Source organism: Euleptes europaea, chromosome 11 (assembly GCF_029931775.1).
Source record: "Euleptes europaea isolate rEulEur1 chromosome 11, rEulEur1.hap1, whole genome shotgun sequence".
Classification (NCBI taxonomy): Eukaryota; Metazoa; Chordata; class Lepidosauria; order Squamata; family Sphaerodactylidae; genus Euleptes; species Euleptes europaea.
In genome coordinates, this window is record NC_079322.1 from 24649143 (window position 1) to 24674044 (window position 24902).

Sequence of the window (24902 nt, forward strand, 5' to 3'; positions counted from 1 at the left end):
GGACAAGTAACCCGTGTGCAAAATGGCCTACATCACAGCCACTGTGTTGGGTATGGTTGCCAACCTCCAGGTACTAGCTGGAGATCTGCTATTACAACTGATCTGAAGCCGATTGAGATCAGTTCACCTGGAGAAAATGGCCGCTTTGGCAAGTGGACTCTACGGCATTGAAGCCCCTCCCCTCCTCAAACCCCACCCTCCTCAGGCTCCATCCCAAAAACCTCCCACTGGTGTCGAAGCCGGACCAGGCAACCCTAGTGTAGGGAATATACTGCTGCACTTGAAGAACATATGAACTGTAAACCTATAGAGATTGTGGGAACACAGCCTCATGTAGCTTTGAATGCTCCCTCCTGCTTATCACAGGATATTTGATATTTTCATTCCAGAGGTCTAAAGTAGCTCTGGTTTCAATTACTTTACAATATGAATGTAAAACCTACATTGCCCAGATTGCTCATCACGCTAGAAATGCCTCTTCCTCCCTTTTCTTCCACATGAGCAATGGTAAAATGTTTGAACAATGGGGCGAAGATAATTTAAGGATGCTGAGGCAGCCATCAAGTTGATTTAAGCACTCAGCAAGGTCATTTATTATAATTTTAACCTGCCCTTCCTCCAAGGAACTCAGGATGTCATACATGACTCCCTGCCTCCATTTTATCTAGGCTGATTTGCCCAAGGACACCCACTAAATTTTATGGCAACTGGGGGATTTGAGCTGGGAGTTCTAGTCCAACTACTATACCATGCCAGCTTTAATCCTATGTATTATTATTTGAAAGGAGGTCCCATTAAATAATTACTCCTGTGTAAATATGCATGGGATCAGGCGGCACAATTTTTAAAAACTTTTTTTTTTTAGTTCTAATCCAAGGAAGAAGCTGATGAGTAAATAAAGCCTTCAAGTAATGATTCTGGGTTTATAATCTTTAGACCAAATGCTTGTATAATCAGACCACTTTGTTAAACATAGAAAAGCTTCTATAAACAGAAACACTTATGGACCTATTTCTTTCTCCAACTATTTTGACTCAGTCCGCCTTCTGCTTCAAATGATACGCCTTGGCAATCTGTTCTGGCATTTCTTAGGTCATTAGAAGTTTAGCAGGGTAATCCCACGTTCATAGATCTTAATTCACTTTCAGGGAATTGAAGAAACATCATAGCACTGAATTATGAGGATGACACTCCGGCACGCTGCCCGGGTTAACTATCACGTTTCTGGCAAAGATGTGTAGATGCTCAAAGGATATAATTTACTGACCCCCCCCAACCTCTGCTAGGGAGAGTGCAAGCTTTGTAGACAAATGAGAAACCGAGCACATCTACAAAACTGGGACAGTTTGAGTGATTTATTAAGGGTAAGTTGTGTGTGTGTGTTAAGTGCTGTCAAGTTGCTTCCAACTCATGGCAACCCTATGAACCAAAGTCCTCCAAAATGTCCTATTTTTGACAGCCTTGCTCAGATCTTGCAAACTGAGGGCTGTGGCTTCCTTTATTGAGTCAATCCATCTTTTGTTGGATCTTCCTCTTTTCCTGCTGCCCTCAACTTTTCCTAGCATGACTGTCTTTTCCAGTGACTCTTATCTTCTCAAGAGCCCCGTGGCGCAGAGTGGTAAAGCTGCAGTACTGCAGTCCAAACTCTGCTCACGACCTGAGTTCAATCCCGACAGAAGTTGGTTTCAGGTAGCCGGCTCAAGGTTGACTTAGCCTTCCATCCTTCTGAGGTCGGTAAAATGAGTACCCAGCTTGCTGGGGGTAAAGGGAAGATGACTGGGGAAGGCACTGGCAAACCACCCCATAAACAATGTCTGCCTAGAAAACGTCGGGATGTGACGTCACCCCATGGGTCAGGAATGACCCGGTGCTTGCAAAGGGGACCTTTACCTTTACCTTGTCTTCTCAAAGGGTAAGTTATACATGATAAAAAGTGACCAATGGAAAGGGGGGTTAAAATGTAGAGGAAGTGAGAAATGTGCCATCTGCAGAAAAGATCCCCAACAGCATCAGCAGGACCTTAATTCCCCTTTTAAATACATTTTCCCCTCAGCAAGGAAGTACAATGGAGGGAAATCCTGCACTCAGGACTGTGGTATTAACAGTCCCAAGATGTTGTGGCGCTATGCCCCTGGACAGTGGCAACATAAGAGCCTGTCAGGTACATGGAGCGGGATGATCATGCCAGGCTACCAGCTGAGAATGAGAGATTGTCTTGAAAAGCTGGTTTTTTTCTCTCTTTCTAACATGTGACTTTATCTTCCTTGTGTTATTTCTGCCACGCGTCGCTGTTACTAGTGCGGGTGATGGGAACATAAGAAAAGCCCTGCTGGATCAGACCAAGGCCCATCAAGTCCAGCAGTCGGTTCACACAGTGGCCATCCAGGTGCCTCTAGGAAGCCCACAAAAAAGACAACTGCAGCAGCATTGTCCTGCCTGTGTTTCACAGCACCTTATATAATAGGCTTGCTCCTGTGATCCTGGAGAAAATAGGTATGCATCATGACTAGTATCCATTTTGACTAGTCCTCTCCTCCATGAACAGTAGAAAAGGGCAAGAGTCCAGTAGCACCTTAAAGACTAACAAAAATATTTTCTGGCAGGGCATGAACTTTCGTGAGCCACAGCTCACTTCTTCAGATACAGCTAGAATGTGAATCCATCGGTCTTTAAGTAGAGGAGAGTGAATTCAGACAAGCATTAGTATGTAAATGTTAACAGTATGTACATGTGAATAGCAGGCGTGATGGGATTAGGTGTGGTCTGCAGAAGAGTCTGTGATGTCCAGGGGAGAAATGGGTGTGGAGAAATCAGCCTTGGTCATGAGCCATGAACGCAAGGTCTTTATTCAGCCCAGGTAAATGCATTGAGTTTAGTTTGAACATCAACTGTAATTCAGCAGTTTCTCTTTCCAGTCTCTCTTTGAAATTCCTCTGTAAGAGAACTGCTCCTCTTAAATCTGCAACAGGATGTCCTGGAAGGCTGAAATGTTCTCCCACAGGTTTTTGAATATTGTGGTTTCTGATGTCAGACTTATGTCCATTTAATCTTTGTCTAAGAGACTGACCTGTTTGTCCGATGTAGATTGTGGAAGGGCATTGCTGGCAACGTGATGGCATCAATCACATCAATCACACTGTGAATTATCTCCTTCGGAAGGACCCACAGAAATATGCAATATATGTGTCCTTCGCCTTTAAGGCACCGTTGCCGTTGGGCTCTCCCCCTCCCCCCCTTTTTAAAAAAAAATTCTTTCAACCGCACCTCAGACAAACCCACGGCACCCTCCCTGTCCCTTCTGCGCCTGCGCCGCCCTGCCCGTGGCTCCTCCCGCGGCCAAGGAGTGACGCATGCGCGCTGCGGCGCGCGTCGGGGGAAGGCTCCTCCGCGGCTGGAGCGTCGGGATCGCGGGGCGGCCGGCTGCTGAGCCAAGCGGCGCCGTGACAGACAGACCGACCGACAGCTGCTTTCCCCTGCCCCGAGGCCCGTTTGCGACTCCGGCGCGAGGTGAGGGCGTGAGCGCGGCCGTTAACGGCTGAAGGGTGAGGACTCCCTCCCCCCCCCCACTTCTCCCTTTCCGGTTGGTCAGTTGGGGTTGGCTGCGAGGAGAAACCGACGGCGAGCGTGGCGGCGGCGGCGGCTTCATCCCTGCCCTCGGTCGCTGCCCCGCCCTACCCGGCGGCTTCTGGCTTGGGGCGGCGGGGCCGAGGTGGCCTCCCGTGAGGGGGCTGAGAGCCTCGGGCGTTCCGCGGGGCGAGGACGGGCGGAGGCTCCTGCCTGAGGACGACGCACCTCCGGGGGGGGGCGGGCGGGCGGCGGCTTTGCTTCCCTGCGGCTCCTAGATGGGGAGCGGGTCGCTGGCGCCCCCCCCCCCCTCCCCGGCACGCAGACAGAGGGCAGGGCCGCCGCACAGGACGCTCATGATTGGTCCGACCAGGCGTGTTTTGGGACCAGGAGGACTTCTGTGGCCTAGAGAGATCGTTCACAGTGGGTCGCCGTGTTAGCCTGTCTGCAGTAGTAGAAAAGGGCAAGAGTCCAGTAGCACCTTCAACACTAACAAAAATATTTTCTGGCAGGGTAGGAGCTTTCAAAGTAGAAAAGAGCAAGAGTCCAGTAGCACCTTCAAGTAAAGTAGGAAAGAGTCCAGCAAGAGTCCAGTAGCACCTTAAAGACTCACAACAATATTTTCTGGCAGGGTGTGAGTTTTCAAAGTAGAAAAGAGCAAGAGTCCAGTAGCACCTTCAAGTAAAGTAGGAAAGAGTCCAGCAAGAGTCCAGTAGCACCTTAAAGACTCACAAAAATATTTTCTGGCAGGGTGTGAGCTTTCGTGAGCCACAGCTCGCTTCTTCACTTCTGAAGAAGCGAGCTGTGGCTCACGAAAGCTCATACCCTGCCAGAAAATATTTTTGTGAGTTTTTAAGGTGCTACTGGACTCTTGCTCTTTTCTGCTAGAGAGATCGGGCATCATCATCCCTCCCTCTCCCTGGTAGTTTTCGTGGAAGCTGGTCTAGGACTTCAGCCGCCCCTGGTAAGTAGGGGCAAGGGAGGAGCTCCCACTGGCGCTGTGATGGAAGTGGAAACTATTTCCAGGCGTCTGCTGAAGATCGCTCTAATGTTAGGGTGGCCTGTTCCAGATGGGGGGGGCGGAGCCCTGTTATCTCTAGTGCTACCATCGTAAACATGCTTGCTTGGGAATGAGCCCTATTGGAGCCAGTGGCGGTAAGGTAAGTGTTTGCTTATGCAGAGCTTTGCAGGGCTCCCAAAGCAGAAATGAGAAGTCAACGAAAAATGAGAGGTCTCTCGCCTCCAAAGATGTTTGCAAGGTGTGCAGAGACCTAAAGCAGTCTGCGGTTGTGTCAAGAGGGTTTACATGTGGAAGAACTCCGAGGAGTAGCTGCATAGCAGGAAAAGCCAAAACTGATTTTTTCCTCCTCTTTCAAGAAGAAAAAGAGTTGGTTTTTATATGCCCGCTTTCTCTGCCACTTAAGGGAGACTCAAACCGGCTTACAATCACCTTCCCTTCCCCACAACAGACACCCTGTGAGGTAGGTGGGGCTGAGGGAATGTGACTAGGCCAAGGTCACCCACCTGGCTTCTCGTGTAGGAGTCAGGAAACAAATCCAGTTCACCAGATTAGCCTCCACCGCTCATGTGGAGGAGTGGGGAATCAAACCCGGTTCTCCAGATCAGAGTCCACCGCTCCAGCTCTTGCAGACTTAATTTTGCTTGCTCAGAAATGAGTCGCATTAATTTTGATGATAACTTTAATAGATGTTATCTCAGAACTGGAGCTGAAGAGTAACAGAAGTCCTTCAGGGTCTGGACTTGTCAACATGGCTTAATGTGTGTTATCTCTTTAAGCATTTCTTTAAAATCATGTGCATGTGAAGGAGTGTGGTTAAGATCACTTAGTGCAGATATCATCAAACAGTCTTTAACCCCAGTTCACACTCACAGTCAGTTTGGGAAAAGTTGGTAAGATTTTCCCATCCTTTCAATACATTCTACTGTTGCGTTTGTTTGTAATTTTGTTATAACTGTAATGGTCATTAAAAATGTACAGTAAATAATGTGCACATGTCTCTTATACAAGCAAAAATCTCAGTACATGCTAATAGGTGAAATGGGTAGTATTTAGGGCAGTTATTTCAGATTACTGAGGTTGGAGTACACGACTGCTGTGTTTGGTTTAACAGTAGCCTGAAATGCTCTGAGAAAGGAAGGGTTAGGAAAGGGCACCTGCTCTCCTGTTTTGTGTATGCATGAATGTGCCTCATTTGCTGCCCCTAATTTTGAATGCTTATTTGGGGAATAGCCCAGGTCTGTTGCATAGGAGCCTAACACTGAAGAGGGGGCAGAGTGGATTTTCATCAGTGTGTATACAGTTTGCTCTGTGTCGGTAAATACTATGTTTAGTCAGAATGATCAAGAGAGAGGACAAGAGCCCATTCATATCTTCTCTAGAAGCTTGGAAATTTCTTTCCACTTCAGACAAGGCCTATGGAAGGCTTCCCTTGTTCCCAGTACTGGGAATGAGAATTGGTATTTTAATACTGGGTCAATAAAGTAAGAATGGGTGGAAGGCCAGTTTAGTGGTAGTATGCTTTTGGGAAGCATATGGGGAAGTACCATAGGGGTCAAGAAGGTGTGTTCCAACCTTGAATTTTGCATAACTGAGAAGCTGCGGTGCTCAGTAATGTTTTCAAGTGTTGGGGTAGTACTTGCTGTCCTTTATACATTAGGAAGCAAAAAAATAATAATTGAACTTTAGCCTGAACTTCATCATTATTAATGGCACTCTGATCCTAAACACATTTACACAAAAGTAAGTTCACTGATTTTAGTGGAGCTTGCATCCAACTCTATGTTTGAGTCATAGTATAGTGTTCTGTGCTTGGAACTGCAGTAGTAATTTTAAATGCAACAAATTAGACCAAAGTAGTTATTCCACCTTAAAATTGTTCTCATGAAGCCTCTATTTCTGTATCCTGTACTTTTTCTCTTGTAGTATTTCTGTGCTGCAGGGAAGGAGGAAGGGTGACTTTTCCCTTGAGACAGTGAAGGGTGTAGGAGCTAGAAGGAAAATAATCTTAAATTGTAGCTATCCAGTTAGATTGTTATGTTCTTATGAAAACTTTATTTAGTGATTATTATAGTTGCTTGTTTATCACATGCATACTGGCTGAAGCCTGGTGGAATACAGTGGATGTGGCCATCCGCTAAAAAGAGTGATAATCTAAACATGCTTCTTTCACACATGGCTAGTACACACTGCATCCCCAGTGTGGCACCTGCCCCATGTTCCGGGAGTTTGGGCCAGGCCATAGCCTGGTAGGGCTTGTGGTTAGCAGATGGTTCACACCTTGAAACAGCCACTGCTGGAAGGACTGAAGATGGATAAGCTGCTTGCTTTCCTGAGCTATGGGCCTCATGCCAGGGATGGAAGTAAAGGGCCAGTCCGCTCCAACAACCCACTCACCCACCAACAACATCACTTTGCTTAGAGTTATATATTGAATGTGTGTGTTTGGAGTGGTAATTGCCAACATAGCTCTTCACTAGCCATGGCGCAAGGACTACTGGTTTCACAGATTGATGATAGGGCTGGTAGTTTACTTTTGGGATATAGATCAGACTTCCAGTATTTCAGTTGTTATCTAGATCATCACTGACTAAATGTTTAGTCAAATGTTTAGAGGAATACATATCATTAAAACTTTAATTGGACCAGTGGTGGGCAAACATTGGCCATGGCAGTATTTTAAAATATAAACGTCATATAAACATCGTGGCATACAAGAATCCAAACTAGGTATGTTTCAAGATATGTTTCAGAGGGTAGCTGTCTTGGTCTGCAGTAAAACAATTAGATTCAAGTCCAGTAGCACCTTAAAGACCACCAAGAGTTTCAGGGTATAAGTTTTTGAGAGTCAAAGTTCCCTTCATCAGACACAGTAGAAATGGAGATCTCTCAGTCCTTTAATTCTAGTCAGAAGATTGTGGGGGGTGTTGTTGTTGTAAAGAACCCTGGTAAAGGATGCAGAGGTACCATGCATATTGTAGTCAGCTTGATTAGAGCAGAGGGGAAATGCTAGGTGGAAGAAAATTAGTGTCCGTAGTGAGATAAGACATTGATTTTGGAGGACATTGATTCATAGGGTTGCCATGAGTCGGAAGCGACTTGACGACTCCTGACACACACACAGTGAGATAAGAACCCTATATCCCTATTCAGCCCTTGGGGGATGTCCATTGTTATGAACTTGTGAATTAACTCAAGTTCAGCAGTCTTGCCGTTTTACCTTGAAATGTATGTGTTTGAGGACTGCCACTCTTAGGTCAGCAATGTAATGACCTGGAAGGTTAAAATGTTCTCCCACTGGTTTTAGAATATTGTGGCTTTTAATGTTGGATTTATGTCCAGTTATTCCTTTGCATAGGGACTGATCTGTTTGTCCAATGTAGGGTGTTGCTGACATTTGGTGGCATATTTAACGTTGGATGATAAACAAGTGAATCAACTTGGGATAGTATGGCAGGTGTTGTTAGGTCCTGTTGTGCCCCTGATTATGGGGGCACAGTTGGCATCTTGGTTTGTTGCAGACCCTGGTCCTAAGAGCCCATGTCTTGAACGGTGTTGTGGGTGAGAAGTTGTTTAAGGCGAGGAGGTTGTCTGTGGGCAAGAAATGTTTTGTCTCCTAATTCCTGTGTGAGAGAGGAGTATCGTTGTTCAGCATAGGTTGTAGGTTGTTAGTTCTGCATTGAGCTGGTTTGAGCTGAGAACTGTATGTGACCACCAGTGGTGTTCCATTGTTTCATTTGGGCCTATCTCGTAGCAGGTTATCCCCTGGTATCACTCTGGCTTTGTTGCTCTGTTTCCTTACTGCATCAGGTGGGTATTGTAATTCCAGAATGCCTGTTGTAGATCCTTCAGGTGAGAATCTCTGCCTGAAGGATCAGAACAGATGCGGCTGTAGTGTTTCTTCCCCATGTGTTTCTTTCCCATGTGTCCAAATGATGAAAATGCCATCAATATACCTCAGGTACATGAGGGTGTTAATGGATGGGAGCTGAGGAAGCACTGCTCTGTGTTAACCATAAAACTGTTGGCATATTGTGGTGTCATGTAGGTGCCCATGGTTGTGCCATTGATCTGAAGGTATGTTGTTAATGTTCAGACCTTCATACATAAACATATGGAATAAGTATCTAGATTATGAGGAAGTGCAAAGATAAATATTCAGTTAAAAGTGAATTCCCTGCAATGTACTGCTGAAACTACATCCCTGATATCTAAAGACTTCTTACTTTACCTTTGAGTGTTTCAGAGGATTCAGCCCATGAAAGATGTTATCCTAGTGAAAAGGGCTCTGTTCAAAGTAATATCCATGAGCAGTGGTCAGCTGACATTAGGGTATGGAACTGTGCCAGCTAACCCTCTTGTTGGCACAGCAGGCAGTAGTAAAGAGCCTGTTCATCTTGCCCATCTTTGTTTGGTTATCTGTAACACAATTTTCTTTCAGCTAGGTTGAAGGAATGGGGAATGTTTTACAAGGGTAATGGCAGTGCTTTACATTCAGGAAAAAAGTGGCATAATGTTAAGACAGTTACAGATGTCTAAAACCAAGGGGATGCAAAAGTCAATAACGCAGAATTAAGGCTACCACGCTGGTTTTAGAGAGGAGACATCATCGTGTATTTGATGTGCAGCTAGTTCCATAAGCCATTTACATGGAAACTATCACCCACAAATTATTAAAATAAATTGTGGTTCAAAAACAGTATAATTCTTTGTCCTCAAAAAGAAGGGGGCAGGCTTTGGCCTTTTATGCTTGGCCATTTCTGACTGTCAGAGGTTGCCTTGCTCTTCCCCTGTGTTTCGCCGTGTTTTGCCCGCGTTTTGAAATTCAAGCTAATACAGGTCTCTGGAAATGCAGGGGGGGACAGCGAAGCGACCTCTGACAGTCAGAGATGGCATACACAATCAACACAAAGACCTGAAGTCATCAGATGGGTGACCGTGAGGGAAACAGCCATGCGGGTGATTCTCCACAGTTTTCCTGATAATATGCATAATTGTTCCTGTTACAGCTAATTAGATATGACATTTTGAAACCTGTCTTTAGTAAATGTTTCAGGCTTTAGAAATTGTTTAAGCGGAAGAAAGATACCTAATTTCAGTATAGTTTCATGCAAATGAGAAATAAATGCTCGTTTTGGTTACATGGAAAGCATGTGCAATATTCACTTCAAATTTATGAAGTGCTATTGTATGAGTGCGGCTATAGCGGAAATTGCCACTTTAAGCACTATGAAAAATGTTTTTCCAAATATTATGGTAGCCCACTCCTGTAGATATTCTTTTTCCCTTTGTTGGCATATGGATATTCTATCCCATCATGGAAATACTTTTAAGGACATCCTTTAGTTTTATGGCAGATAATCACGCCTTTATTTTAAATATTTGGTTCTTAGGCCAGGTCCTGTAAGGACTCCTTATCTTACCAGTTTTACTTGGCTTGGATATGACAGAAAGCAGTCGCATTGGATCATCCATCAGAATGTGGTTTCAAGCTGGGCTATGGAACAGAGACTGTCCTGGTGGCCTTAGCTAATGACCTTAATCTGAAGGTAGACAAAGGCCATGCTTCTTTGTTGCTCCTGCTGGATCTTCTGCAGCTTTTGATACAGTATATCGTGTTATCATGTTAAGGTGTTTAGAGGCAGAATTAGGTATTGGGTATGTGCCTTGGACTGGCTCATGAAAATTCCACCTGCCCCTGGGTGCAAGTGGGAAATTCTCTCATCTCCACCCCCCCCCCGAGTTTCTATTTCTTTTCTGCATTCCAACGGTATATAATAGTACATATTGTTCTGTCCTTAGCGTATGTGATAGGTTTTCCTCAGCCACCTTGCTCTGTTTCCTCATTTTTCTGTTTGTTCTTCCCTCCCTTCACCTGCCTGGTCTAACCTCCGTGTTCTACTTGAATCTCTTTCTTGGCCTTTAGCTTTTGTAGACCTAACAGCCTCTCTTTTCGTTGCTTCCTAAGCTTTAGCCTGCCTTGCCCCTTGTCCCTGTCACATTTCTTTCTACTAGGGTGTATTTGATTTAAATCAATTTGTCAGTAAGACTGTATTTAAATCATTGCTTTCTACATACAGACTCATTCTTGCTGGTATAATCTTAATATTTACAACCAGATGAAGGTTTCATTTTTAGAATAACAACTTTTCAGATTAGTTTTACAGTTATATAAACAAATGACTGATTTGGTTATACTATTAGAAATACATAGTTCACCTCACAATAATTTAATAATTATCTATCTCCAGTTTAATGGGTTAATCATTCATATTCATTCATTCATTGGACAGCTTTTCTGCTGTACTTTATTGGAAGGAGAAAAATAATAATTACCTTAATAATAACAATTTAAATAGTTTTATTTTACTAAAACAATAACATTATAGCAGATGTATTCTTGTATTTGCGTAAACATCCATGTTTATTAACTGATGTGGTTGAACAAAATATCTTTAAAAAAACTTAGACTATCAGCCAGGTCCACATATGAAAAACTTAAAATACTGCCTTCCATAGCTCACTCATTTTCAGTTTCTTGTTTGTTGATAATCTGGAAACAAAACAAACAGTTTTCTTGCTTTATCAGGTCCCAAATGATTTCTCCATTTAGAATGAATGAGTCTAAAGGAAAAGAATATTCTTTCTATGACAGCAGAAGCTACTGCTGTTAAAAGTGAAATAATTACTTCAACAGTCTCTAAATCCAAGTTCTTAATAAGTGACTTCCACCAGTTCACTGGTGTGACTTTCTTTAAAACATCATTGGCAAACACATATTTCTTGAATGGTTCTGTCGCGCTGCGCCTTGGGCGTGGCAGTCACGAGGGTCTCTGGCCTGGAGGACGTTGGGGCTGAGACAATCTCTTCCGCCTCAGACCAATCCGAGGGGGAGTCAGAGCTCGACTCTCCCTCGGGCGTCGCCAGGTTGCCACAGGACACACCTTGTAGCACAACACTGGCGTCAGTATCCTCCCCGGCAGGCAGACTTCTCTGGCCTTATATGCCCTCCAGGCCAGAGAAGTCCCTCCCCAGCTCCGCCCCTAGCCCTCCCCCCGGAAGCCCATATAAGGGCTGGGAGGGCTCATCTCCCAGCCAGGGGAAGTCAGGCGCGGACCACGCCTCTTCCCCGCCCGTGCTCGCCCGCCAGACAGCTGGGTTGCGGGGGGGCCGGCTACCGCCGCTGCCCCCCCCCCCGCCGCTCCCGGGTTCCCCTCCTCCCGCAGCCGGACCTGTAGGCTGGCGGCCCTCAGCGGCCCGGGCCCTGCGGAGGCAGGGACGGCTTGCGGCTCCCCCGGCTGTTGCACCTGGGCTGGCGCATTGTCGGGCCCCGGCTCTTTCGGCGGCGTCTGGGCTGGCGCGGCGGCGGCCCGCGGCTCCTGTGGCGGGTCGGGCTGGCGGGCCTGCGGCTGGCTGCTCCTGAGGCGGCTCCCGACGGGCTCTCTCCCCTCTTGCCGGTTTGGAGGGTTGCTGAGGGGAGAGGGATCCTTGGTAATGCCGCCCTCTGGGGACGACTGGTGAGTGTGGGGGCTGCCCCTCGGCCCGGGAAGGGGGTTTGGAGGCCCCTCCCGGGACAGGTTCAGTGCACAACTCTTGGATCCCATGTAAAACTTTGGAATGAATCTCTAATACATTTTTACTCTATCCTTCTATTATATCCTCGCAATAATCCTGCGAGGTAGCTGAGGCTGAAAGTGTGTAACTGGTCCAAAGTCACTCAGCGAGCTTTATGGCAGAGAGGGGGTTTGAGCCTGGGTCTCACAGATCTTTGTCTGACACTGACTGCTGCACAACAATACTGTCAACTGTAGTGACTTTTCACTTACATAAGCTGCAGCGTTTTCATTGTACTTGTTATCACATTTTATTCTGATAAATTAAAATGTCGATAAACCATGATGTCACAGCATCCAGCCACTGCAGGTGGGAGGTGGGCGGGATTGCAGATAGACAAGCAACATCTTAATCCAGTTACTGCCTATTTCATGTAAATACAAATAAGGGAGGAATAGTTGTGTGTAAGTGATGAGGCTTTTTGCTCTTTTATGTTACGTTTTGCCCTTCTGAGGTATTTAATTATGCAGGAATACCTTGAAGGATCCATAGCTGCGTGATAGGGTCATGTTGAAGGTCTCAGGTTCAGTCCTTGTTGTCAGGAACGTAACCATGTGTTTCAGGAAAGAAGAATCTTTTCAGTTAATGGATGCTGCTTCATATTAATTTGTAATTTGACCTTATGTGTCATTGACAGAGATTCAGCAGGTGTCACTATTTCTGTCCAGGTATATTTTAAAGAGCATGTGCGCATAAAAAAAGGTATGCCTTGTGTATTTATAGTACATTCTTAACCAGGATACCCAGTGCATTGCATATATTTGATACCCATTCTGCTGGCACAGACCCAGGCACCAGAGCAGATGGTACCAAATGAGCTTGTGAGTACGTACTACGTCCTATAGTATTTCTCTGTGTGAGACTAGAGAAGCCCACAATCTTGAGTGCCTGGAGTTTGATGAGGCAGTCGTGCCAAACAGAAGTGAGATACTGTACATCTGTGGTGAACTTGTAGATATTGGAGCCAACAGAATACAGAGAATGAAGATGACTTTAAAAATTTTTGAGGAGGGAAGTTGCAATGCAAAATTCAAGTGTGTTTAGGACACTAAAATATTATGTAAGTAGACTGTAGTTCCTTCCAATAAAGTATTGAGTGACTTTGTGTAAAATATTTGGAGCAGCTTTTCTTTAAACCACCTTAACTTAAACTCAAGTGCAGAACTGGAAATGGTAATGGGTGTAGGCTGTCTAAAATAATTTGAAACATAACTGTTTTGTTAGGGTAAAGGATATTTGGACTTAGAAAAGTAACATCTAAAACTAGATTTGTAGTACTATTTTTAGGCATGTGGTTCTTGGTGACTAGTACCTAGAAACACACTTATAACAGTAGGAGGTCTTCTAAGAAATTTTTGAAACGTGACTAACGATGCACTCTTGAGCGTGTTTATATCTCTGCTACAGTCAAATTATGCGTTTAGAATCCTGGCTTATAAAAGAACTAGCTTGTATTTAATAATAACATATTGATAGTATTAAGAATATATGTATGTGAAGGACACGGTGTAGAAATGGTCCTTGATTGCTTAAATCTTTGAACAATTAGTAGTACATATGTGTATCTAAAAAATAAACTTGTTAATCTTTTAACTTCATTTTAGATCTGGCCTCTTGGATCTGACCCTATCTTGTGAGAGAATTACTGAACGGATATTTAAACATGGGGACTCCTGGTTCAGGAAGAAAAAGAACGCCTGTGAAAGATAGATTCTCAGCAGAAGATGAAGCCTTGAGTCATATTGCCAGAGAGGTTGGTACAGCTATAATTCCTAGTTAAAATGGATATTATAAAATTGTAATATAGATGGTGCAGATTTTTTAAAACTGATACTATATTTACAATGTGATCTGAAGGTTGTTGATATGTATATTGATCTCTTCAAACTGAATAGCTGCAATTTTTATTAATTTAAAACAAATTGAAATACTATCAAAGCTTGTGCTAAAAATTCAAAATACTTGAAAATTCCGTACCGTACACTTCATGCAATTTGCCCCATCTTAATGACTCTGTAAACTGAAGAGACCTTGTGGTGGGACTTGTGTAGCCCTTCACACTGTTGCAGCAATGCTGGGCAAAGCTGCAGTGCAACATAGGAATGTTGCAAAACTGACTGTAGGTGGGGGGGTACAAATAAAGAGAGATGGCAGTAGCCATATTCACCAGATGCTGTTACACAATTGCTTTGGGGGGAAAGGGGGATTTGCTGCAAGATGGATTTTGGAGGCAAGGAGAGGAGATCGAGTACAAAGGTGGAGGATAATTAAGAGGTACGATTTTTGGTCACTGTGGTTTAATCATTTAAAGAAACTTTGTTGGCTTTGGTCAGTTGCTGTAAGCCTCTAGTTAGCTGTAAGCCTATTGTAAGCCTCTAGTAAGACCACCTTCAGTAAAATCAGTTGTTGTGCTATCTATTTCATCCTTTTATTATTGAGAGTAATGTAGAGTACAAAGATCATAGAAACCACAAAAATAAATTTGACATCAAAACACACATATAAAATCCATCTACAGTTACTCACTGGAACAAATAAAGTTTGCATCAGTTATTGTGATACCCTCAACTTAGCATCTCCTCATTAATCATCTCAATCTGTAAACCGTTATAAATCTTAGTTTGACATCTTTACTATACTAGACTCAATCCTCTTGATATGCTATCTGTTTTTCCATTGCATCTTTCAGAGGATTCGGCTCTAAATCCTGAACTCATATTGGGTGGGTGTACCTAGTCGATTTAGATGTATTCCCCTATAATTCTTAGTCAAGTTCTAATCTTAAATCTAGTACTTTCACTGTCTGCCACGTGCACTTGTCAGTTGCATTGTGCAGATTTTCTCAGATGCTAGAGTAGTGATTTGACAGCCCATTTTGAGCTCTGTAGAATAGGAATAGCTATCTTTCATTATTCATGAAGAATTCAACAAATACAGGTATATACAACAGGAGGTCATTTGTAAGCTTCTAGGCAGCTGCAGACCTTCTGGAAGCTTTGTGGTTTCAGGAGGATTTTGTGAGGTAATGTCACTTGGGCACCCAAGAAAGCAAATCCAGGTTAAAAAGAACCCAGGGAAGAGTCCAGTGGAAAAGAACATGTAAGCTGGGGATGGGGGGAAGCACAGGACTGAGAGTTCAGGGTATGCAGTAGAGCCTCAATATCAGATTGGATGTGCATGAACCTGGGGGCTTGGTGGAACTTTTGATATGGAAAATGGGGAATAATAGGAATACACAATATTTGGCTTTCCTGGGCCTGGAGATAGGCAGGGGGATTCTTGTGAAGCCAGAAGCGAGCCACTGGATTGCCCATAAGATCATTTCCAAATAAGGAAAGAAGTAGTTTCCTGGGCAGAAAGTAGTTGTGTTAAAGATTGTCTTTGTAACATCAAGAGCTTGGTGAAGGCAAAAAGTGCCAATAAATTATAGGACTTGAGTTATTAACTTTTTTGTTAGGGCAGTGAGGCAGAGTATCACGCTTGAAAAGCACTTGATTAAATCAAACTGAGAATAACAATGTCTGGTTGGGTCAGTTTCTCTCTGGATTCACCATTGTACCAAACGTCAACTCCATAGACAAGTTTGAATCTCAGTAAGTTTGTCTCTTCTAGACAAGGGGTTGCTGGAATTTCTTTAGTTTGACCGAACAGGTAGGCTGATTACAAGCCAAGGGGGAGAGACCTATACCAATCAAGTGAACAGTGAAGTTTCATGGCAATAATATAACCTGGTTTTACTGCATTTGTGGTTGGTATGAGCCACACATTTGACTGTTAGCTGTAGTGATAAAGAGCTGCTACTGAAGATTATCATTAGCGCATTAGACAAAGTAAAATCTTATTTCACCTGAGATAACAAATATAAACGCACTTGTCAATGAACTAATATGCAACGTTAAATGTCAGTAGGAATGATCAGAAACAATGATTCATATGTAATGACTTTCTGGATCAAACTACTGTAGAATGCCTGCCCATAATACCACAACATTTGTGAAAATTACAGGTATGAATGTTGGAAGTTGTATGTAACAATGCTGAAGATCGTTCAAAATTAATCATACAGAAATCATACTGAGATATTCAGAATTAAAGAGGAATTTTTGTTCTGTGTCCATTGACCATATTCAAATGCATGTAATGTCTGTAATGAAAAAAACCCCAAACATTTCACTACTGTTCTGAGGTCACATTTGATCATATGAACCCACAGTCACTACAGTGCCATCTGAGACTAGGTGGGTGGCAACTCAAGAAAGGATCTTCTTGGTAATGGCACTAAAATTATGAAATTCCTTCCTCAGGGAGATTTCTCTATATCATGTCTTCGGTCAATGGGTGAAGACTTTTCTGTTCTGTATGGCATTCCTTCACTGCCATCCTTCCTGTTTGTGTTAATGTGTCTTGTTTAACTGTTTTATATGTGTGTGTGTATTTTTTAATATATTTTAATTTTAGGGATTGTTTGCTGTCTTGGGAACACCAAACTGGGTGGAAAGGCAGCATAAAAATGTTTAAATAAATAAAATGATTTGCAGTGCTAAGAAAGTTTTGTGGAATAATCTCACGTGAATCTGATTTAAACTGAGTCAACCCATTGTTCCAATAATATCAGTGTTGATCACGCAGACTGGTGTCAGTTCTTCAGATTGTCAGATAAAGGTCTTTCATATCTCCTCCTATCCAACCCTTTAAGCTGGAAATACTGGGGACTGAACCTGGGATCTTTGGTATTCCAAGCAGATACTCTACCACTGAGCCATGGACCCTCCTATAAATTACTGTAAGATTAATTTCTCTAAACTGGAACTTCTGAGTATTAATGATAAGCAAAATCCTTTAGAAACTGGATAGGTTCTAACTAGCAAACCAAAGGGATACGTTGTTTGGGGGTCTTGTTTTTGGATGAGGTCCATAGTATGGTCTTAGACAATTTTGAACATGTAATTTTGAAGGTTGAACTTGATTTTAAAAACTGTTCTTTGTATAAACTGTTCTGAATGGGTAAATGACTTACCTGGGTTCTTACTACTTTTGTTCTGTTCTTAAATATTTCCCAGTCGTTGTTTAATAGAATTTGATGTGTCTTTAACAAGTTTTTTATACGTTTAACAATATCCTTGAATTGGGTAATAGGTTAAGGTGGACTTGTGTGAGAAAATTCCATACTGTAATCTTGGTTCCCTATTGTATTGTTTTGGGAACAACAAAGATAAATTTCTCATCTGAAACTGAGGGCATAATTTTCGTACCAGAAGATTTTCCCATCATCCTTTGGAGGCAGGAAATTAGTTGAAATCCTTTGACTCCTTTCCCTTAGAGCTGTTGATCCTTGGTTTTCTCCAGCCTCCATCAAGAGAACAGGGAAATCTGAGTTCTCTGCTTCATTTTCTTATATATGTTATTTTCTTGTTTGTACCATTCATGTTGCAATCCCTTGTCTTCATTATTGTGTTTGTGACTTCACTTAAAAAAATCATTGACTGTCTCAGCACAAACTAAAGTGATGGACAGCCAGTTCAAGCAGTGGCACAATTACTTGGCGCATTGAGCGCAGTTCTCCCCGAGCCAAGGAGCAGAAGAGTACACCACTTGGGTGGGTCAGCTGTGGACAGTGTGACTGAGGCCAGATGCACCATGGGCAGCTGCAGCTCAGAAGAGGATGCCAGCAGCCAGAAACCCCAAAGGACTGGAGCGCAGAGGCAGGTGGAGGCCCTCCTGGCAGAGCGCTGGATCATTGGAGGTCAGGAAATGAGGAGGGAATCCTTGTAGCTAGGGTCTGGCCATGCACTGGTCTTCCAGGACAGGGATGGCTAGCCTTGGCTGAAGGGTGAGGCATCAGAGGGGTGCAGTAATTGCTGAGGCACATGCAAGAGGGACCACATATGACTGGGCGAGACCTGAGAAGGGCAGCCCACCAGGAGCTGGGGGTAGAGCCAGATGAAAGGGGGCAGCTTCTTCTGGGCACAAATGTGAGGGAGTGAAGTAACATTCCCAATGAGAGTGCAAGATGGATACATTGTACACGTCAGCAGAGAAATAAAGTTATGTATGGCTGTTTCTGCAGTCAACTGATGAAAGCATGATGGAACGGAAACCCCTACCTAGCCTCCTGATCCTTACCACTCTGATCCCCATGGCTCTGGTCACGGCCCCAGTCACTCAACTGCAGCAGGAAAATTCCGCTCCCAGTCCATATCCAGCTTCACCCTTATTTTAGATGTCTGTCTATATAATTTCTGTCTTCAATATATAACTAACTCTTCTTTGTTAGTCTCTTCCCTAACATGTTTGTCACCTCTTGTGGATGTGGAGTTGTGTTTGTATCATGTTGCTTGGTCTTGTGTTTTTGTTTCCCTTTGCTGGGGCTTTGGAAGTCTCAGAACTGAGGATGAACGACTCTAAGGGGGAGGAGATTTACAGCCAATTTCCTGTCTCCAAAAGATGATAGGAAAGTCTCTCAATACTCAAAATGATGTCCTCAAGTTCCAGATAGAAGGAATGTTCATGGTGAGTGTACTATTTGCTGGACAATTGAACCATCCTCTGTTGAAATGCCCTCTCTTCTTGATTCTAGTTGGTAGAACTGTCGGCTCTTTAACCTAGTTTGTTCTCATTACTTAGGATCTGGGATAAATCTTCTTTATTGGCTCCCAAATTCTTCCTCATAATTCCAATTTATAGTCCTGGTTTCAAAAAGCTAGAAAAACTGAGGAAGTTGAAGTATGGCACAGACTGACATTATTTGGGTTTTTATATTTTCTCAGTGGAAGAAGTTGTGATATTTATGGATATTAGGCAGAAAATATACCATGAATGGTGTACTCTTTACTGTCCTCTTTAGATAAAGGGGTATATTCAAATGATGTAGTGTCCCTTTAATAGATTCAAGGAACTAACACAGTGAGCATTAATTCAAATCCTCCAGTATGACAAAGCTATATATCCAGAATATACGTTGTGCTGGGTGACTTAAATAAATTGAACAGTTAACTTTTATTTAAAAAAAATCTAATATCAGTGACTCTTAGTTGAAATACTGAAACACATTCATACTATCTTATTAGATGCTGGCTTTAGTTCAGTGCAGAACATAAAGTTTGTACAGATGGTATTATATTCTTCTGAGGATACAGGTACTTTTTGGCCTGTTTGTACATGGTTCACACTTCAGCACAGTAAATCTCCTAGTGAGGGAATGGTGGAAGGGTGACAGAGACTTAACCTGAAAGTAGACCTAACCAAGATAAAGAATAAAAGAGAGAGCGCAAAACAGTAGCACAAGACAGTAAGACTGAACTGTTCAATGGCAACAATACAGCAGCAATTTATATGTGACAATCCAATTAAAAACCGATTTGCATGCTCATAATGTTCAATTGTATTACCCAATTATAGTTCCTTTTACTTCAAATCATATCCCCCTGTTCGGCTTCTCCAGAGAAAACCCAGCCCACACAGAGGGGATTTTGGAATGATAAAGGAAAGAAGTAAGGATGCTATGGGAATAACAGGCTCTCAGAGAAGGAAGAGATACTAAGAAGCCAGAGTGGATAGGAAGAAGAAGGTGAATTCTGTGAAGGGAAGCTGGAAAGTATACTCTGTCTTGACAAGGAGGTTACAGTGATTTCAGCATTTGGTCGTGTGGAAGAAAAGGGGGGAGGGGAATCCTGTGATTTCAGCATTGGCAGCACATCCAGGAACAAACTCAGCTTCAGAGATTAACTACTCTCATGAACTTAGCTGTCAGTGGGGGAAAACTGCTATTGTTCCAGTTTGGTGAACAACTAGGATTCGCCCTGGTATTGGATCAAAACTTCTGAGCCTAATTGCGTAATGGGGAACATTAGGCTGTACTTCAATTGGTACAGACTTAGCATCCTGGATATACTTGATGGAAGTCCAGAATCCAGCCTGTGATAGCCTAGTGTCACAGGTAGACTTTTTTGGGTTAAATTCTACGGAACAAGATTATTGGCTTAGAACTGAGGTATGGTTGCACAGAATTTGGAATATAGTGTTAATGATCAAGTTGACTTGATATAAATGTTTCTAGGAAAATTCACAAGAATTGGAAAAGCCATGACATCCATTTGTTTCCTAGTGGAAACAAGTAAGTGCATCCTCTCCTTCCATTCAAACAGAAGTGTAAGGCTATATTGTCCAGAGAGGCTTTTTTCGAATTTGGGTTGTGGAGTGTTTAGTGTTTTAATATGCCAGGCGTCTGGCTCGTTTTTAATCTGTTTTAGTGTAAACCACTTGGAGCAAAGAAGAAAACTGTATAGTGTATATATACAGTATATGTAGTAAGTGAATTAATATATGAATACAATCAATGCTCTGGAAAATGCAATGCAAAAGCAGCTGTCTCATATGAAACTGCTTTGTACTGACTTAGACTGTTGGTCCATTAAGGTCAGTATTGTCTACTTAGACTGACAGCAGCTCGCCAGAGCTTCAGGTAGAGGCCTTTCACATGACTTGCTACCTAATCCTCTTAACTGGAGATGCTGGGGATTAAATCTGGGACCTTCTGCATGCCAAGCAGATGTTCTGCCTTTGAGCTACAGACCCTCCATATTTAAATAGTCTTTTAGAATCTGTGGTAATATAAGAGAGAGTTTGTAGTTTTTCTTTGCATATGTGATCTTGTATTCCCTTATGTTGTAATGTTATACTTTTCTAATAAAACGTTTCAGATTGATGTAAAGTCTAAGCAATACATCACGTCGATATTTAGGCCTTGTTAGTGTTTTCTGTTCATGTTTAATTAGTCATTTTTAATAATATTGCAATAATCTGACTCTTTGAGTGACAGTTTTTAAAAAGCATTTTCTATCGATGTGACAGGCAGAAGCACGGCTCGCAGCCAAACGTGCAGCCCGAGCAGAAGCAAGAGATATACGCATGAGGGAACTGGAACGACAACAGAAAGAGGTACTGATACAGTTACACTTAAAGTAAAATTATGATCATCTTAACTTTAGCACAGAACCTGTTTTAGAATAACACAAACTGGCTCTGTCATTTGACATTGCCACTTGTCTTTAGGCATCATTCTGAAAGCTTGCAAGATATTTTTCGAATTGATTTTTCAGATGTCAACTCATTCAGAGGCAAGATTGACCTCTGCAAAGAGCAGAACTTTCCCACTTCGGGGTCCAATTCTTCTGGCTTTCTGTAGACTTCAGATGGCCTTTTGAAACTAACATTGTAATCAGTTTTGTTGATTTCTATCTTTGGCCATGTCATAGTCTAATCCTTTGCTATTTTCTTTGTAATTGTGGTTCTTACGTATTAATTATTTTACTTAAACCATTTTGTGTACTTAAACCATTTTGTGTACGTCTTAAGTTTTCTAATTAAAAGCATGATAACTGTATGTAAATAAACATTATTCAGATATAGTTAAACGCTTTATAAGTGTGTACTTTTAATGCAAGGCACGAAATCTAATAGCTGACCAAATGAACACTCAGCATGGCATTTGGGATCCTGAACAGAAAAAATTTTCCAGTATGTTGACAGCTATGGCACATGTATCTCTCAGAACTTGGCACATAGATCTGGCTTGCAGAAAATCTATGTGCATGCTAGCTTTAAATGATGCTTTTTCGGGGGGGGGGGGATAAAAATAGGATTTGTTTTATTGTTCTCCATTAAAACTGTCAAGGGTACTGTGTGTTTTTGTGGTTTTGTTAGTGCCATTGCAAGATGGTGAAGCAAAGAATATCTGCGATTTCGTTTGGGAAGAATTTGCACTGTGCATTGGGCATGGAGAGGCACTCTCTTGTAATACAGAGGCTTCGGACGGCGTGGGAGGGCAAAAAAGGATAATACGCGTTTGGGGTAGTATAAAGAGAGATTTGGAAAGAGGGAAAAAAACATGACTGATCTGCTTGCCTGTGCTGGGACCACAGTTTCATATGAATTGCATAATTCAACTTGCCAGCAAATCTGGAAGTGAAGAAGTCTGCTCTCTTAACCCTTCCTTGCATTTATGTAGCCAGAGGCTGGAGAATATGCCAGCATACTGGCTATGATGGAGGAGCAATCTCTGGGGCATGCAGAGTGCTTTACAGTGACAGATTCCTACGTTGTAAGGCAGGTTATCTACCCAACCAAGGACCTAAAGCCTGTGAAAATATCAGCAGCTGAAGTAAAGTAGTAGGTGAAGCATTCTTAATGTGGATAATGGAGATTCACGTTGAGGGTTTGACAGTGCTGACAATCCATATAGCCCTGTGCTGAAAAATGACTGTACCTGTTCTATTTTGGGGCTCAACAAATCCCTGGTGCTAGGTCACCATGGCGACTAGAAATTTTATTGTGGTTCCTAGCAATGATTTTACTGTAGCTTCTCTCAGTAGTTCTTAGACCTAGTATAGAACTCGTTTTGTTGTATGATGTAAAAATGTGCGTGAGTGAGATTCTTGTCATCACTTGTTTATATGTTAACTTGATGCTATTCAATGGTGGTGGATAAATTCATTTCTTAACCAGTTGCTTTCTACACTGGCTTCAATATTCAGTTACATTATTTGATTGTTTTTTAAAAGCTCTAAATCAAAGAAAACAATACAGAAATATGAAAAAATTGTGAAATCATGAAAGTTTGTATTTCAGTGCTTTATAAACAATGCAGAGTAGAACACATCTATTCAGTTGGGATTTCATCCCTTCTCTTTTAGGGTATGTCATAGTTAAAAAGAAAAAAGCACAACCCAGATCTTTTTATACCAATGTGTGGTTAGTAATGCAGACCTTCTTTTGCAAGCAGATGCCACATACGTTTGTACTGACGTTTTCAAAATTGTAACCAATTCTTTGTCATCCTTACATACACTTAAAAAAAAATCCTTATAAAATACCTTTGGATTCCATAGCAATTCAGAGCCAGTAATATCTTTTATATTTTATTTCCTTATACTCCACCTTTCTCCCCCATGGGAACCCAAGATTGGCTTACAACAGTCTCCCCTTTGCCATTTTATCATCACAGCAACCCTGGGAGGTAGGCGAGAGAGAAATGTGACTGGCCCAAGGTCACCCAGCAAACTTCCATGGCAGAGTGGAGATTGAAACTTGGGTTTTCCAGATTGTAGTCCGTTACTCTAACCATTGGCTCCAATCTCTGAATTTGTTTCCAAAAAGTATATATTAAATTTGTCTTGGAGGTTTAACCATGCCGACATTCCACATCATCTAAATTATAAATATGTTTCCATCTCTGTGGCATTAAATACCACCTTAAATGAACTTTAAAACTATTTATGGATATATTTATTATACTCCAAGATATGTTATCCCAGATCCATTCCCATTCTTTTAATGTAATAAATCCTATTTCTCTTTTCTGTTTCCCTTTAAATTCTTTCCCTTTATTATCCAGATTGCCCTGTCTGGATCACCCAAGCTAGCCCAATCTTGTCAGATCTCAGAAGCTGCAGCAGGAATGCTAAACTGAACTTTTGGCATGCTGCGAGCCTAGACTTCAGTTCAGCATCCCTGCCGCATCCGGAGTTCATCTGTGGAAGGTAAACTGAAGTCTAGGCTCGCTCACAGTGCACCCAGCCTTCAGTTTAGCACCCCTCCCTGCCCCAGTTGAACTCCACATGGGGTTTGACTGCGGCGGGGAAGTTAAAGTGAGATCCCTGCCACCCGGCTTCTCTGGACTTTGGAGAGGCCTGGTGGTGGGGATCTGCCTGCATGTCAGCTCCAAAGGTCCAGATTTTGGATCAGTCTGGATTTTGGATGTCCAGATAGGGGATACTCAACTTGTAGTACTGAAAGCCTGTCCCTTAAATGAATCTCAGTATGTTGTCTAGGGAGTTATGGCTCCAGTATGTATTTCTGGCCACTGATCCTGCAAAGCAAGAGTTTGTCAGCTGACTCTCTGTATTTATTCAGAAGTCTCAGTGTTCAGTGAATTTACTTGTAGGTTAATGTGTGCATGTCTTCAAGGAAGTCATTGATTGCTAGGTGTTCTCTGTGCTTCTGTAACTTCCTGTAGAAAGATAGCAATGATTTATGGTATATAGGACCGACAGAGCTCTAGGAAAAGTGTTGCTTTTTTAATCTGTTGCACCATACAATGCAGATTATTTTAGGCAATAATCAATTGTAGCAATACTCTTGCCAGACAACATGTCACCACCCAGAAAAGTGGTAAGCTATATTGAGAAGCCTAACCTTTACAGTCCAGCCCTGAAAGGGGGGGCAGATCCCTCCCCAGAGGCTTCCCGGCCACTGAAAAGTGACTTGTGGGGTATTTTAAAAACAAACGGGAGAAAAATCCTCCATTGCCTCCAATGGGGCTGTGCCACCAAAAAAGCTGGTGCAACACCACCGCAATGCGAGGTGGCATTCCTGGGGCGAGGGGTGAGGAAGCTGCCTAATACCATCTCCTCTCCTTGGAAGGCCTCCCATGCTGGCATGGACTTTCCCTTCTGGTGGCGGGGACCGGTGGCTCCCAGACGCCGGCGTGCTTGCCCCCAAGCCGGCGTTGGTGCCACCTTATTCTGTGATAAGATGGCACCTATGCCAGTGCAGGGTCACAGCAGTTCCTAAGGAGCTTCACCCTCCCTTCAGGAATGGGCTCATTCATAGCCTTTGTTAATAGACTAAAACTGGAGGTTAAATAAGGACACAGTCATGATGCAACTTTTAAAGATGGCTCATTTCATACTGACAAAGGGAGCTTTGG

At 42.8% G+C, this 24902-nt stretch overlaps 1 protein-coding gene across 6 annotated transcripts in view; it reads left to right on the forward strand.

The window, feature by feature from the left end:
* Positions 1–13804: 13804 nt before the first annotated feature.
* Positions 13805–24902, forward strand: part of LRRFIP2 (LRR binding FLII interacting protein 2) — a 53600-nt gene continuing 42502 nt past the window's right edge. For all 6 annotated transcript variants that reach the window (XM_056857635.1, XM_056857636.1, XM_056857637.1 and 3 more), the window contains exons 1-2: positions 13805–13949; positions 21047–21133. In XM_056857635.1, the coding sequence (XP_056713613.1) occupies positions 13860–13949; positions 21047–21133 (177 nt within the window). In that variant the 5' untranslated portion in view covers positions 13805–13859. The remainder of the gene's footprint in view (positions 13950–21046; positions 21134–24902) is intronic.